Here is a 17,207-nt window from a genome sequence, read left to right as displayed (position 1 = left end):
GCGAAGTTTGTTATTCAAGGACAAATTTTGCACAAATCCCACTGAAAGTTATTATATAAGTTATGTACTGTGAGCCGCAGATCTTTACTCCCGAGATAGATCGTCACTGGGTGAAAGATTTAGGAACTCAGACCAGCATTTTGTAAACTATAACATGCAACACCTTTTATACACTGCAAATGACTGGGCAAGACTGTTCTTCTTTCACCCCTTTCCCTGTTCCACTCCTTTCTCTGCTATCTTTTTCTTTCACCCCTCTCCCTGTTCCACTCCTTCCTCTGCTATCTTTTTCTTTCACCCCTTTCCCTGTTCCACTCCTTCCTCTGCTATCTTTTTCTTTTACCCCTCTCCCTGTTCCACTCCTTCTGCTATCTTCTTCTTTCACCCCTCTCCCTGTTCCACTCCTTCCTCTGCTATCTTTTTCTTTCACCCCCTCTCCCTGTTCCACTCCTTCCTCTGCTATCTTCTTCTTTCGCCCCTCTCCCTGTTCCACTCCTTCCTCTGCTATCTTCTTCTTTTGCCCCTCTCCCTGTTCCACTCCTTCCTCTGCTATCTTTTTCTTTCACCCCCTCTCCCTGTTCCACTCCTTCCTCTGCTATCTTCTTCTTTCGCCCCTCTCCCTGTTCCACTCCTTCCTCTGCTATCTTCTTCTTTCGCCCCTCTCCCTGTTCCACTCCTTCCTCTGCTATCCTTTTCTTTCACCCCTTTCCCTGTTCCACTCCTTCCTCTGCTATCTTTTTCTTTCACCCCTCTCCCTGTTCCACTCCTTCTGCTATCTTCTTCTTTCACTCCTCTCCCTGTTCCACTCCTTCCTCTGCTATCTTCTTCTTTCACCCCTTTCCCTGTTCCACTCCTTCCTCTGCTATCTTTTTCTTTCACCCCTTTCCCTGTTCCACTCCTTCCTCTGCTATCTTTTTCTTTCACCCCTCTCCCTGTTCCACTCCTTCTTCTGCTATCTTCTTCTTTCACTCCTCTCCCTGTTCCACTCCTTCCTCTGCTATCTTCTTCTTTCACTCCTCTCCCTGTTCCACTCCTTCCTCTGCTATCTTTTTCTTTCACCCCCTCTCCCTGTTCCACTCCTTCCTCTGCTATCTTTTTCTTTCGCCCCTCTCCCTGTTCCACTCCTTCCTCTGCTATCTTCTTCTTTCACCCCTCTCCCTGTTCCACTCCTTCCTCTGCTATTTTTTTTCATTCATTCTTTCTACAGCTTTCTATTTTCTTTTGTACCCTTTCACCCATTTCTCTTCCTCCACCACTTTACTCGCCTTTACTCCTTTCTAACATCTTTCACTTCTATTCTTTTCTCGTTCTCGACTCCTTCCTGTCTACCATTTTTCTCTATTTTCTCCACCTTTTTCTCACCTTTTTTTCCTCTCATATTTTACCCCATCCACTCCAAGCCATATAAGTGTACGAGAAATTAAACAAACCTGACAATTAACAGACTCAGAGCTAAAATACCTGCTCAGCAGGAAACCTGACTTCAATATAATCGAGTCATCTTGCTATCCTAGTTATCAACTGTTATCAACTATTTTGTTTGTATTCGCTAATTATTTGAATGAGATGAAGTCATTTCTCACTGCTCTAATATTTCTTTTAAAAGATAATAAAACAAAGCTAAAATTTTTTAATCATCTTTTCAAAGCTTTGATGTCCAAATATGTCTTTAGATGGGCGTGGTTAAAAACTTTTTCGTTTCAGTGCTGGCACACTCACTGAGATGAAAAGATCATTTTCTTACACTACAGTCATGTAGGTCAATCACTAATATTTTATTTGTGATACCAAGCAATCACGATGCTAGCGGATCACGCAGGCAAACCCCTATTGATAATTTATGGAGGGCTAGAAGGATCATTGGTTCATTCATGTTCTCCTTGGTTATTTCAGAAAACATTGTTTAATGCTATCTGGAATTATTAGGTATTGATTAGGAGAGTTTGGGTGATGTCAGGGCCTCCTCAGCCATATCAAGTGCAGCACGTTATTTGTAGTATATAGTTGCGAACTTCACCAGTTTAAAGTTTTAAAACTCCATTAACCATTTACTTTGTGCATAACTTAGCAGTAGTCATACCATATCTTTTGGTTGCTTGCACTGAAATAACTTAGCAGTAGTCATACCATATCTTTTGGTTGCTTGCACTGAAATAACTTAGCAGTAGTCATACCATATCTTTTGGTTGCTTGCACTGAAATAACTTAGCAGTAGTCATACCATATCTTTTGGTTGCTTGCACTGAAATAACTTAGCAGTAGTCATACCATATCTTTTGGTTGCTTGCACTGAAATAACTTAGCAGTAGTCATACCATATCTTTTGGTTGCTTGCACTGAAATAACTTAGCAGTAGTCATACCATATCTTTTGGTTGCTTGCACTGAAATAACTTAGCAGTAGTCATACCATATCTTTTGGTTGCTTGCACTGAAATAACTTAGCAGTAGTCATACCATATCTTTTGGTTGCTTGCACTGAAATAACTTAGCAGTAGTCATACCATATCTTTTGGTTGCTTGCACTGAAATAACTTAGCAGTAGTCATACCATATCTTTTGGTTGCTTGCACTGAAATAACTTAGCAGTAGTCATACCATATCTTTTGGTTGCTTGCACTGAAATAACTTAGCAGTAGTCATACCATATCTTTTGGTTGCTTGCACTGAAATAACTTAGCAGTAGTCATACCATATCTTTTGGTTGCTTGCACTGAAATAACTTAGCAGTAGTCATACCATATCTTTTGGTTGCTTGCACTGAAATAACTTAGCAGTAGTCATACCATATCTTTTGGTTGCTTGCACTGAAATAACTTAGCAGTAGTCATACCATATCTTTTGGTTGCTTGCACTGAAATAACTTAGCAGTAGTCATACCATATCTTTTGGTTGCTTGCACTGAAATAACTTAGCAGTAGTCATACCATATCTTTTGGTTGCTTGCACTGAAATAACTTAGCAGTAGTCATACAATATCTTTTGGTTGCTTGCACTGAAATAACTTAGCAGTAGTCATACCATATCTTTTGGTTGCTTGCACTGAAATAACTTAGCAGTAGTCATACCATATCTTTTGGTTGCTTGCACTGAAATAACTTAGCAGTAGTCATACCATATCTTTTGGTTGCTTGCACTGAAATAATGAAAGTTAGAATAGTTTTATATCAACAAATTTGCAAGCACTTATGTGTTTGTTTAAAGTCTATATGTATTATTCATGACGTGTGTGCAAACAACATTCATCACGATATTTATATTATGAATATAAATTATAGCGATATTTTCAAGCTCTGCACAGTAAAATGAGTTGAGCGCCGCAAATTTTGCATTTTTTGTCGATCAATTTTTCATTTTACTTAATTTTGTTCATTTTTTAACGCTTTATACTTTTACTATATTACAAAAAAATATTTGTAATGTATTATTGTAATATATTATTGTATGTTTGTAATATTTTATAAAAATATTTGGTCACAAAAAATATTTGGTTTCAGAACTCTGTCTGGTTCCTGAGAACCAGACAGAGTTCTGAAACCAAATATTTTTTGTGACCTGGCGGAAGGCACGGAGCATATGGATGTGAAGTTTGGATAAATTTGGCCAGAATATGTGGAACCACATGGCGTGTATACGGACTCGCAGACAAACACCATGAAAAGGGGGGTATATTAATATAGGTTTTCAGTCAAAGTATAGTCTGTAGATAAAAACTCCAGTAACTATTGATGTAGTATATGAGCACGCTATGGCATGTCTATGGTATGTCTGTGTCTATGGCATGTCTATGGTATGCCTGTGTCTATGGCATGTCTATGGCATGTCTGGTATCAGCAATTTAAACGTGTAGACTCTTCTAGTTGAAAAATGTTTCTTTGAACAATAACAAAACATTGAACTCGGGCAACCAAAATACAAGTTCCTTCTGAAACAGCTAATTCTATGTGCTTATACGCTAGCATAGCTCATCTAGGCATATGGTATAATTTAAACAACTCTAGCTGGGGTGGTGAGTCTCATCTACTTGTTGGGCGCTCGTCATTAAGGAATTGAGCAGAATTTTACTGCTACTGTAGCTAGATTAAGCTACTGTTGCAGCTTTTTAGCTGTTTCAGCTTGTTGCAGCTACTATTTTATACAAGTTCGTATCTCATACGATGCAATATTTTTCTCCAGCCTCCAACCGTGGCCTCGGAGAGATGAACACGGCTCTCGGTTACATTACACTTATAATCTCTAACATTAACATTAATTTGAAGCATTCTAGAATTTTTGCAAGTAATGCATAGGTATGTGTACTATTATTCCATAGTATGGCAATGGCAATCTAGTGTAGTAGGTTATCTCACTGGTTGTTGACCTGGAGGTTCTGAGTTTAAATCCAGTGGGAAGCAGATTTTTCCTTCCTAAGACTTTAATCGCTATAACAAAACAGACGAATGAAAAACGACAGATGGACAAACACTGAGGTTGATATATATAGACTAGCTGTGCCTCCCAGCATTGCCCGGGTATTAGAAATCAGCTTATAAACAATGAGAGGTGATGGGAGTTTCCTATCACTTGCTATTAGCCTGGCACATTGTCACTGGAAAATGGTATCAAAATTAGCTTATTAACATTGAGAAGTGATGAGAGTTGCCTACCACTTGCTCACCTACCACTATTAGCCTGGCACATTACTAATGGAAAATTCCAGTAAGCTAGTTAATAAGCGCTAGGCTTCTAATGACATTACATCAGCATTGTCCAGCTTCGCTATTCTAATAATAGCTAATAACTGGAGAGGCACACATACTTTCATCATTATATATATAGATTATTATTATAGTATTATATATTATTATAGTATTATCCATACACACCTTTCTAATAGTTCATTCTGTTTTAGCTACAGTGTCTGGCCAACTTTAACTTGATGTAGGCTACTGATTTTCATAGATAATTCTGTGGGTCCCAAATAGCTACGATGCAAATCATACATAAGCTCTGTTTTGTAACCTTTCCTCCATCGTTGTATTAATATTTTATTCTTTTAAGACAATGGGAAAGCTAAAAAACTTTGCCCAGAGCTCTGACTCCTGTTCACTTTTTGTTAAGTAGACAAGTGTTATGTCACGCTCAAGATTAGAAGATTTAGACATTTTTCGAGTCAGATTACTTGACAAACAACTGGGACATGTTTTCCCCAACTTCCATGAAGATTTTGAGAGCCCTTTTAAAGGTATATAGCCGTGTTGAGAGTTTTTGTGACATCTTATTTACAAATTGTTTAAAAGTAAAGCAATGGATTGATATTTTTGTTACCAGGTTTATACTATTTTAGAGAGTTTCGGCTAAAAATGCTACAAATAACTAATGAATGTTCAGTACCTGTTGCAGACGGTTGCTTTCAAAACGTCGTACTATAATACGATTAATATGCAATTAATAAATTCAAAAGTATACAAATGGCTTCAGCCCTTAATCTAGAGGGTCAAGGTTAAGTATTTTTCATTTAATAGCTTTATTAAAGCCGGCCTTTTCCTATAGGAGTATCAGCATTTTACATTAGAACTATAAGCAATCATTTATCACGGATTAGCCCATTGGCTAGTGCACAGGCTAACCTGAGTCAACATAATTACTTATAAACCCCTAGCATTGCTCCTACCATTACTGGCTGTAATTAACAGCGCATTGCAGCTATTGATTGATCTGCACTCAAGCGTAATGTAATTCAATTTCCATTATCAGCCAGCATTCAATGACAAGCATTGCTAGCACAAGCTTGTTAGTATTTCAATGCTGCGCGTCATTAGTAGGTTAGTAACTGGCGAGCTAGTAGTGAATGACAACAGTGCTTTCCTAACATGGAGTTCAGTAATAAACGGCGTCGAGTACAAATCCTTGACTATTTTGGACCGATTGAGAGTAATGCAGAAAGATGTCAGGCGCTGACGGATGAAGCGAGGAGAGATTCTATTAAAGCGCCGTGCAACATTTGCCACAAACATATCAGCGGAACACTCCGAGTTAAGTCGAATTTCATTACACACCTTCGCAAGTCACACCCGGAAGCGTATGTCGATTATCAGATGAAAACCGGGCGATACAATCCGGAAGATTCAGCAGCGAATTTCTCTGTGGCATCACTTGACGAAGCGAGCTCTTTAAACGCGATGAGGTCTTTTGCTCCGACGAGTCATGCGAGCCCATTGCTTCCGAGGGGAGACAACTTTGGATCTCTAATACCTCGCCATTTGCCAACATCAACTGTCAAAGAGCCAAGCAGTGCGAGCAGTCCCTCCGATACATCAATCAAAGTCGAGTTTGAAGATTTGACAGGGCCTGTGAAGAACAAGTCCTCGAATTCTCATCAGACAACTACAGAAGCGCTGATGGACTTCATAATAGGTAAGCAAAACAGCCCAACTTGTCATCTGGTAGGCTAGGTATTTAGCATCATAATAGGCATCGGTAGTGACTTGAGGTGTGCTACGCTTGTGCTTGCCTGAGGTTTCTATCAAATTGAACCTCAAATCTTTCCTTTGTCTTATCACTTGATCCTTAGCTGAGTCATGTTTTTGTTGATTAACAAGCTCCTAAATTGTAGTTTATGCTCACTTGTTAACACCTGTCAACACTTGCTAACACTTGTTGACACTCGCGAACACTTGTTGTCAGTAGTTCTGTTGACACCAGTCTTCGTGAGACCTGTAAATAGCGCACAACCTAGGGAACCTGCATATGATGATGACTTAAAACACTAATTTTGAGTTGAAAGCTGAAGACATGCAAATGTTTCGTATGTAGTGTTGCGTAAGCTCAGCAGTGTCAACAAGTTGCAGGGCCAACAATAACTTGTCAACAAGTTATGTAACAAGAGGTTGATAGTAGTTACTACCTTATCTATTTGGATGGCTTTCTTGTATGCATGGTATATGGAGGTTTAGTCAAAAAGATAATGGTCGAAACCGTTGTTGCCGCTGTTGCTATTAGACATATTCATAGACTATTAATCAAAATTTAAGACTATTGAAAAGACTTGTATCATAACACTATCATGTTGCTATAATTCTTAACAAGTACAAATGTAGCCGTAACATCACAATTATGTCATCTTAAAAGGTTTTGCTATACATAGCCTGTAAAACAAATAAATATGCGTGTCAGTAAATTGTATGAAAAAAAGAAGTATCAAAACTGTGTGTGAAGTATTTTTATGGTACAGCATAAAACATAACATGGTAACATAGCATATGTTTAGCTGTTAGAGTTAGTACCAAACTATAACGCTAAACTAATACTATGTTGAATATAAATTTAGCTAACAGGTAAAGCCCACTATTAATATTTTAAAGAATAATATTTTATCCAATGTTATTATTATTTTCGACTAAATAACTTAAGTTTTCGATTATTAGCCTAAATTTTAGAATATAACCCCTTTTCGGCGAAAGGCTTTAATTTCGACAAATGGCCTTTCGGCATATAATGTCTATTTCGGCCAATAGAATTTTGGCAAAATTACCGTAAATGGTATGCAAAATTTGGTTTGCTAGCAATTCAACAGCGTTCTGCATACGACTACCATTTCAGTTTTCATATCAGTGCTCTTGAAAACTCATACCAATTAGGCTAGCACATCCGTTAGAGAAAAATTGCATTTTGTGTAGGATCCTAATTCTGACAGTCTGTTTCTTGTTGATAGAGACAGTGTTATCCTGCCCTACTCTATATACAAAATTGGCACCGCAGCAGTCACAATCTAATCTCACAAAAACCTCCGTTTTAGCAATATCTCAATTGGAATTGTTTTTCTGAAAACAGCTATTGACCTATTTCTACTATAATGGTGTTGGCCACTAAACCAAGCTGGAGATAACAAGCATCTGGCGACAAGCACCTGGTCCATTATGTCATATATAGCTCAAATGATTAGCTTGGATGTTATCCAGTCGTGATAATGTTAGCTAGTGATAATGCTTTTATTACCTAGACCTGAGGAAATGTCAAGAATCAGGACTGGATTATTTCAGATACTCAAGTGTTTGTGACTGTCAGATTAAAAGTTATTTCGGCAATATTAAATACCTTAATAAAATTTAAAGAAATATTTAGGTATAACATCTAATTTTAGTTTTCTAAATTTTAATGACAGCACTAATGCTTTTAGTGGATGCTAGTTAACTGTGTGAGAACTTGTTGCAGTGTTGTTGCCTTGCCAGTATTCTAGTATTTCTTGAAACACCACTTATAATTTTATAATTTCATTAAGTTAAAGCTGTGATATCATTAATACTGGTTAATGCTTAAATATTAAGTACCAGACATTTTGTGCATACCAAAAGATGTGCTCAAAAATTTTATTGCTAATTCTTTTAATCCATTGTGAAAAGAGATAAGATGTATACCCTAGGAGTTTCAAGTCTTGGTATAAATTTTTTTCTTACATATATCACACTTCCTGCAAATACCTTCATTTTTAAATTTTTTGTTGTGGCACCAAATGTGAAACTTTTTTTTAAATTATTGTGGACTGCTGAATAAAAGTATGTATATATATTTATATATATACATATACAACGGTATTAGGGTATTACTATGGTATCAATGTTAAAGATAATTATAAATTAGTTTATTATTTTGCTATAGCTTTTATAGTATATTATAGTATACTATAGTATATTATAGTATATTATATAGTAATTATATATTAATTATTATAGTATATTATAGTATTATAGTATAGCTTTTATAGTATATAAAAGTTGTAAATAAATTATTTTCAGGTGCAAAATTATCCTTTCAGCCTCAACTATAGGATTGAGCATCACTGATCAGGCAAACCTCTACGTATTGTTACCTCAACAAAAGCTGGAAAATTTCAGCAAATTTTTTTGTCGATGTACAAAGTAATTTTTAACATGCAGTTTTTTACAAATTGTAGTTTTGTAAAGCATTCCTCATCGCTCCTTTACATACGAGTATTTGGGTCCTATTTTGCTAAAGAATATTATACAGTGGTTCATACCTATATTTTGTTTTAAAAAGTATGCATTTCAATTCAACTAGAGCAAGCGAACAAGGAGAGCTAAGATTATAAAAAGTTATTTTTATAATTTTAAAAAATCCTACAACAAATAATTGAAAAATTGAAGCAAACATTCTTTGAGGTCAATTCTTTGAAAAATCTAGGCGTCCATCTAATACTTATTGTGAGAAAGAAGGCGAGATCTTGCAAAGAAAAGAAACCCTTAAATGAGTAAAGGCGGAGAGGTTGGTAGTGATAATCAAGATTAAGGCGTATACTGCTAAATCTGTGTACATTTAATCGCTCACATTTACCTGCGTTCTTCGACTTCAGGCTACATACTTACTCATAAGCTAGACTTAATCTAAACTTGAAAAGGAATCAATAACAACATGCTGTAGCCGCAAGTCTATAATTTGTTTATGCTGGTTGTCTAGATGCTTTTATGAGTGCCCTATGCGTAGGTTCATAAGTACATGTACGCGTAGGTACATGTACGCATAGGTACATGCATGCGTAGGTACATGTACACGTAGGTACATGCACGCGTTGGTACATGCACGCGTAGGTACATGTGAAGCGTAGGTACATGTGAAGCGTAGGTACATGTGAAGCGTAGGTACATGTGAAGCGTAGGTACATGTGAAGCATAGGTACATGTGAAGCGTAGCTACATGTGAAGCGTAGGTACATGTAAAGCATTTGGATTTCACTTGTGTAATCCTCAGTTTTAGAAGAAATGTCTCTGTCTTATTCATAGTACATGATAACTGAATCAGGTAAAGTTCATTAACAGCCGTTAAATGCATGTGTGTTGATGCATCCACAAAAGTCATAGCCTGATATCTGCTCAGTGTTTGGGTTGTTTTAGGCTATAATAACCAAGCAGTTGCCTTGTAGCAAATGCATTTAATGTATGATAAACTGTTTGATTAGGCTTATGCAGTCACATACCACTAAAAGTGGCATATAGAAAATAACTCCAAGTTTATAGTTTTGCATAGGACTAAAAAGAAGGATTTTTGTGAAGCTCTAATACACTAGAAACGTTTTGCTGTTATATAAGGTACGCATAGGAAATTCACATTGGCAATTCATATTGCTAAAAGCAGCTTGGAAAAATAACTTCAAGTTTATAGTTCTGTGTAGGGCTCACCGAGGGCCTATTGCTCACCCATTATACACAAAAGATATTCTGTTGTTATATGTATAAGGTACACATAGTGAATTCATAAGCATTCTGATTATAAAGACTTGTCAAGCCACGTAGTGCTTAGAAACCATCAGGGTGTTTGGTCTCATTTGTTAATGTCAGCGTTAGAAGTTACTTGACAACTTTCGGATCTTGTAGGTGACCTGATGTCGCTGAAGCTGGTTGAAAGTTCAAGATTTGTAAGACTTGTGAAGTCTTTAAATTCAAACTATCCTATCCCTTCACTTCAAGATGTGACGGACGTGGTAGAAAAAACACACGCAAGGCACAGGATGAGACAAATTGATAAATTAAAGTCTGTGCAGAGTTTTTATCTGTCTCAAGAATTTTGGCCTACCAATAAACCTGGTGTAAAACTGGCGACGTTCTCATTACATTACATCGAAAATTGGTCTTTCCAGCATGAGCTGTTTGCGTCCACTCACCGTTTTGGGGCAGATCCAACTGAGCAAGACTGGAAGAACGCTCAGAAAGAATGTTTGTCAGAGATTATTGGAGAGTCTGAAATTCTTGCAACGCTTTGCGGGCTTGCTGATGTTCATAGCCTTCCTGGATTCCTTGTTCCTGCCAAAATGTCGAACAGTTTGTTTTCAGGGAACTCTCAGCAGCCTGAGCAAAAAGGGTATGGTTCGTTACTGGATCAGGCTGTTGTCAATGCAGTCCTAAGGTCTGGACAAGAGACACTAGACATCATACACAACATTTCACAAACGCTTCTCAAATCTAATGGCAGAAGTTGGGGCCAGGATATAACCAACTGCGAATCTTTTCCCTGGTTCGAACAGCTCAAACTCTTAGATATGGTGCTTTGTACAGAAGGGTCTAGCGATTCCACTACAGCAGATGACATAGCATTGATCTCTACAGTCATAGAAATTCTCAGACCTTTTCAAGAAGTGGCGGAACGAATTAGGACTTTAAACACAGTAACTTGTAGCTTGGCGTTCGCTTCGATAAAGTTGCTCAAGGCAGCTCTGAAAGACTACGAAGAGGCGTACCCTAACTCTAGGCTACTCATTGAGCTCAAAAAGGAGTTTTATCAAGCTGCAGAAGTGATAGACAATGGAGAGAGCAACATGTATACCACTGCTACAATACTCGACCCTCGGTTCAAGTTGCAGTGGTGTGACTCAGGCAATCAAGACTACTTCAAGAAAGCCTTCATAGACGTCCTGAAGAACAGTAAAATAGTCAAACCGGAAACAGCTGACGTTAAGGAGGTTCATGCAATGCCTTTTCAGTCTGGAGGTTTCTTTACAAGAATATTGAAACAGCAGCCGGAATCTTTACAAGCCGGGACTGTCACGTCAGAAGCCTTGAGGTACTTTGATGAGCCACTTGTGCAAGAGGACTGTGATGTCCTGAGCTACTGGCAAGCCAATGAGAACAACCTGCCAAACCTTTCACATCTAGCTCAGCAGTACCTTGCAATGCCAACCGCCGCATCTGGTACATATGGATGTCTTGAACTGCCTGATCAGATGCTTCATATTAAAAACACTCCCCTTGAAGGAGACGTCTTACAAAAAGTTGTCGAGCTCAGGCCAAGTTTTCAACAATAAGCTCAAACCTTTGGGCATGTTAGTCCTCTTGATGGCGTAGGCTTGTTCTCTTGAGGAGTCAGTTTAAAATGTTGTAGATTTTTTCAATGAGTATTCAATGCTGTAAAATTTGCTGTTGTTCTTTCATTTCACTCTAAATATACTCACTTTCTGGTTTTGTTAGCTTCTATCTTTTAAAAGCCGTTGCTATAGCTACCTGTGGTGAGATTCACCAGTGATTTGACAAGAACAGAGGTATTGTGATGCTATACTGTACATTTGAGCTGGACACGGTGGATTGTTACCGTAATATAGAAACAATTCTGTTGATTCATCTTTTGAATGCTTGGGAGGCAATGCTATGGGTGTTTTGCATAGACTTATGCTTCAATTGTATAATTGTTATAGTGCACGCATCGCTATCAATTGTCTATAATAGGTATATATGTATGTATATAATAAGGCATCAATGTTATTTGAACTTTATCATTTTTGGTTCAGCATCGTCCACATCTAGTGCAAAATTTTACCTTAGGAAACTATGCCGAGTTGTTATGCTAATCAGTGACTACTCATTCTACATACTACTTCTCAGTTAATACTATTCATTGACATGATAAGCTAAACCCTCAGATAAATGACTATTTGTAAATTACAGTTCATTTAATTGGCAAAAGTTATGTGAACAAGATAAAAGTAGATCATAACAAACTAGTAATCATGTAACAAGAACTGGCTTCCGTAACTGTAATCACTAATATTAATACAGGAAATCAGTTCATTGGCTACCCTATTGGTATCTGGTTCTTTCATTCATAAGTTAAACTAGGGAAATTCAATAGTGTAATTAATACTCATTCCACATTATGAATATGTAACTGATTATATTTTATTTGTTGTTAAAAGCGAGTCCTGTTACATATATTTTGTAAATTACATCCTAATTTCTCATGGGGCTAACATAAAGCGCAATGCTCTCGTTATCTTCAGAGAAGAAGAGTTGTCATACCTTGACTTTATTACTGAGGTGACAAATGATGTGCTAACGAGAGGCATATTCACAAACAGAGTGTTATGCAATGTCTTTGAGGAGCACGTGCAGAAGAACAAAGCAAAACTGGATGAGGTATGAGATTCTGTTTTCCGTAACTATTGATTATGATTTAGTTGAGTAAAATGTTTATCAGGAAATGTGCTCACTCTGTCCTGAACTGCTAAAGTACACTGGAAAAATCAAATGCATTGAAATTATCAAAATGACAACACTTTGTTGAATGAAATTAAATTCATTTTTGGTTTATTAAGATCATAGCGTAAACCCAAAGAGTGATAACTAAATACCATGCCGTGTGTTGTAGCACCCACTTCATTGTATTAGTGCAATGATTACTTGAAACCATGCCGTGTGTTGTAGCACCCACTTCATTGGATTAGTGCAATGATTACTTGAAACCATGCCGTGTGTTGTAGCACCCACTTCATTGTATTAGTGCAATGATTACTTGAATCATGTTTAAAATAAATTTTATCATTTAAATAAATAAATTATTTTAAAATTATTTAAATAAAATTTAAATAATTTTGTCCGGCCATTATTACTGCGTTTCCATGCTTTGACTGGGTTTGGACCTGCTTCCACTCCGAATAGTAGAAACAGTGAAATTTGAACAAATTCGCCGCCATTTTTTATCACTAAATTGTGCAAAGGCATTCACTGTGAGTACTTCAACATCAGAGAACCGCTCAATGTTGATGGAACCAAATCGGTAATACTCAGCTAAGATCTCCCTAATGAAGGTAAAAATATTTTAGCACGCAATTGCGCGCGTCTCTCTTACGAAAATGTTCGGCTGCTACTTATGACTGTTTCTGTTTGACTTTTTTCCTTTACATTAGCATTTGCATGCCAAGGACAAATTGCTCGTACGAGGATGATGAAATAATTACTTTTTAGTGCAACTAGTTGAATACACACGAGTCTAAAAGTGACCTTGACTCGAAAGCTAGTCTACTTTAACAACTTTTGTGGAATGCATCGCGAATTTTGGAAAGATCTATATTGTAACTCCAAATCATTGAAATGGTAGGGTGCGAAATTTTCAGCATTGGACAACTCCGAACCAATTCAAAGCATGAAAACATAGTGTACTGTGTATGTGGACATGGTGTAGTCTAATCGCTCACACCAACCAGCATGGGGTTCAGCTTAACTTGACTTTAACCCAGGATCGCATGCGCAGCATGCTGGATAACTTGAGGGAGGATTTAGGTATCGACAGCCACCCACCATTCAGAGAGAATCCTGAAGATGTAGGAATGGGCAGCTCTCGACCACCAGTAAGATCTAAAACTAAAACAACTGGTTACGCAGGCGACGCGTCTCAATTCAGAAATGTCAGGGTAGGCAGCAGAGAGGGAGAGAAGGGAAAAGCATCAGGGGATGTGGTAGACAGCTATCGTCAGTTAGGAGGTTAGTTCTGACTCCTAGCAATCACATATTGTTGGCTGAGCGCAAAATTGTTGTAACTTCATATAGAACATAAGGGAAGTTACAACAATTTTGCGCTCAGCCCACGATATGCACTTCCAGTGTTAAGAGCTTTAGAGTTGTCATACCTCTATCAATATCTTTAGAGATGCTGAATGATTTTGAATAGATATTAATTACTTATAAGATCTCTTGTTTATTGGTTTGTTACAATTGATTTGGAGATTTAAGCATTTTTACATGGTAGTTTTTTATACAAACGCATTTACAATGGTATTTTCATTATACAAACGCATTTACAATGGTAGTTTCCTCAATATAGAGAGGTAAAGAAACAATTGTAGAAAAGGGTGTTTCACTCATATTTTCACACATCGAATATTGTGCAACATCTATGCAAGAAAACTGCCTATTGTATATTTTCATTACGTTATTTTGCTTGTATTGTATTAATGGAGGGTATGTTTAATGTTTTAATAGCCTACAGGGTAAGGTAATAGCCTACAGGGAAACCGCTCTAAAAGAGTGTCCTTGTTCTTTTTGGCAGGAGCTGAGCTGCAGAGTCTGACAGATATTGTTGAGGTTTCTGAAAAGACTGCTTCTGTCAGTTCCATCAAAAGCAGTTCGAGAAAGGCTGCCCCTGACACTCCTAGTAAAGAGATGGATGACGCTCTGATAGACTTGCTGGGTATGAGATGCTAATTTCTCTACTGAACTCTGTACATGTTCAAGGCGGAGGTGCTGAAGGTTGGCAGCAGTCAGATGAGGAATGGGGAAAGATTTTGAATTTGCTTTCAATCTCTTAGAAGAAGGAAGTAACAAAAATGCCATTGGCAGTAGTTTTGTGATCATTGCTCACCTTGCAGCAAATGGATCAATGAAAAGTGTCAACTGGCAAACAGTATATTCAAAAATTGTCAAATGAAACACTTTTCAGAAATGTGTTTTAAAAACATGTTTCAAAACACTTTTCATCATTCCTGCTGCATCCTCTATGGCCGACCATAGTGGTAGCATGAATGCTATACAGTGATAAATAGTTAGCACTTTGGGAGTGATATTAACATGTCTTTATACATTTAGTGAACACACCATTTAATGAACCAAATCGTCATCTTTCTCAATAACAAAGTCACCCAAGCATTCTGAGACTAAAGACTAACGTTTTTTTACATTTTATTGATAGAACAAGCTTGCTGCTTACATTGTCCTTGTTATGAGAGGAGTTGTCAGGTGCATATAAAAGTTTAATTTTAACAGCCTTACTTAAAAATGTTTGTCTGTTTTAAATACATGCAATGCAGCGACATTGCTAAAATATGTAGACACTTTTAGTGCCCCCGCCATGCAATAGAATTAAGAATTCTTTCGGTAGCAAAGTTGCGTGAGTGATTAACTATATCACATTTCCTTCACCCGTTGAATATCTCATCTTTTGTATGAATTCAAGTCATGTTTAATGTTGATGTATGTTTCTGAATCTTCCTTACCAGGTCAAATTCTATCAGCTGAAGGTGCAAATTAAAACATTTGAGTTTATTGATGACGAGTTTGACTATTGGTGTTGCTTTTACCTGTTATGGGTTGCTCTATCTATTCACATGTATACTAATTCTGCGAACTTCTTTCATTTATCAGTTTTTTAATACTGTTACTGTTTGTCTGTGATGTTTTGTAAGAAAGTTTATCTACTACTGTTCTTGACTTCCCTTCTGCATCTTGCTTTTGAATAATGGTCGCTTACGATAGAGTTCATTTTTTTCTGCCCTCAGCACCGGATCCATTGGCTCCTTTTGAAAAATATGCCGGATAAAAATATTAAGCGAAAAATCTAAAAAGTACATACATCAGTAATTCTTAGCGTCGCATAAAGGTTGTAGGAACGCCGCTACTTTTACTAGAAATTTTTTTAATATCTACACTCGTAATTGCTGTTACAAGTCCGTCATTTGCTTAGATTTTATTGTATTGGTCGTAAGCAACCAGCAATTATTTAGGAGCTTATCATCAAATGATCTTATTTTGTAGGCCTAAATGATGTTCCAGACACTTCTGTCAATCCACCAGCATCTTTTCACGCTCAGAAAGCAGAAAAGTCCCTTATAGATACGTTTTCAATAAAATCAGCTGTCAGCTCGCATCCTTCAGAGCAAGCGTACAAGCAATCCGTGGATCCACTGCAAGACTACGCTCAGGAGATGGCCCTAGAAAATTCTGATAAAGCTTCAGTTAGATCTGCCATCAGCAGAGCTTCCAAAGCCTCCACTCTAAAAGGAAACAAGTCCGATTCATCACATGAACTGCCCTCTAATAGTACACATAAAGCTCTCAGCCACAAATCAACCGAGTCTTTGTCTAAAGCTTCTTCCGACGCCCCTTATGTTACCATGGTAAGGAAATCATCTGTGGATTCAACAGAAAGATCCACTGTATCCCGCAAGTCTTCAGCGGAGGGAGAGCGGCACCCTCCTACCGTCTCCCGCCAGTCATCCGGAGAATCTGTTACCAGATCCAGTGCTGAAACGAGGAATGCTAAAGCCATTGCTTCATTGCCAAGCTCTAAACCTTCTACCATACATGCTGGCTCAGACGAAGGCGACGATCTAGAGTCAAATGCTGCTTTTGGAAAGACGACGCTGTTTGGTAAGACACGCAATCTCGGACTGACTTACAAAGCCTTGTCTCAAGCATCAGATGAAGACGATGAGTATAGTGACAACTTCTCCGACAAGGGTTATGATGAAGATGGTGCATTTTGAAGGTCGTTGCACTGCAGTGATAGTCATTGATGGCTTCTAATGAGTGATTGTGTTATCAGCCAGTGATACACTAGTAATATATTTTAGTTCTGAAAATGTGAGCAAAATTCTAATTATTCTTTTACCATCAGTTCTGTATTCATTTTGAAGACTTTCCGCTATATTAAGATAGGAAATATTTATTGTTATGA

At 37.5% G+C, this 17,207-nt stretch overlaps 2 protein-coding genes across 2 annotated transcripts in view; both read left to right on the top strand.

The window, feature by feature from the left end:
• The window catches only part of LOC137400578 (uncharacterized), a 23,255-nt gene extending 11,005 nt beyond the window's left edge, over positions 1–12,250 (top strand). Inside the window, exons 9-10 of the mRNA XM_068086908.1 lie at positions 5,840–6,395; positions 10,367–12,250. Coding sequence (XP_067943009.1) covers positions 5,840–6,395; positions 10,367–11,790 — 1,980 coding nt within the window. The 3' untranslated portion in view covers positions 11,791–12,250. The remainder of the gene's footprint in view (positions 1–5,839; positions 6,396–10,366) is intronic.
• Positions 11,822–17,207, top strand: LOC137400577 (uncharacterized). Its single transcript, XM_068086906.1, has 5 exons — positions 11,822–11,826; positions 12,676–12,895; positions 13,996–14,239; positions 14,805–14,945; positions 16,286–17,207. The coding sequence occupies exons 1-5, from the start codon at positions 11,822–11,824 to the stop codon at positions 17,014–17,016; spliced, it is 1,341 nt and encodes a 446-aa protein (XP_067943007.1). The 3' UTR covers positions 17,017–17,207.

This window comes from Watersipora subatra, chromosome 7 (assembly GCF_963576615.1).
Source record: "Watersipora subatra chromosome 7, tzWatSuba1.1, whole genome shotgun sequence".
Lineage (NCBI taxonomy): Eukaryota > Metazoa > Bryozoa > Gymnolaemata > Cheilostomatida > Watersiporidae > Watersipora > Watersipora subatra.
Note: the sequence above shows the minus strand (reverse complement) of the source record. Positions and strands in the feature narration are given on the sequence as shown.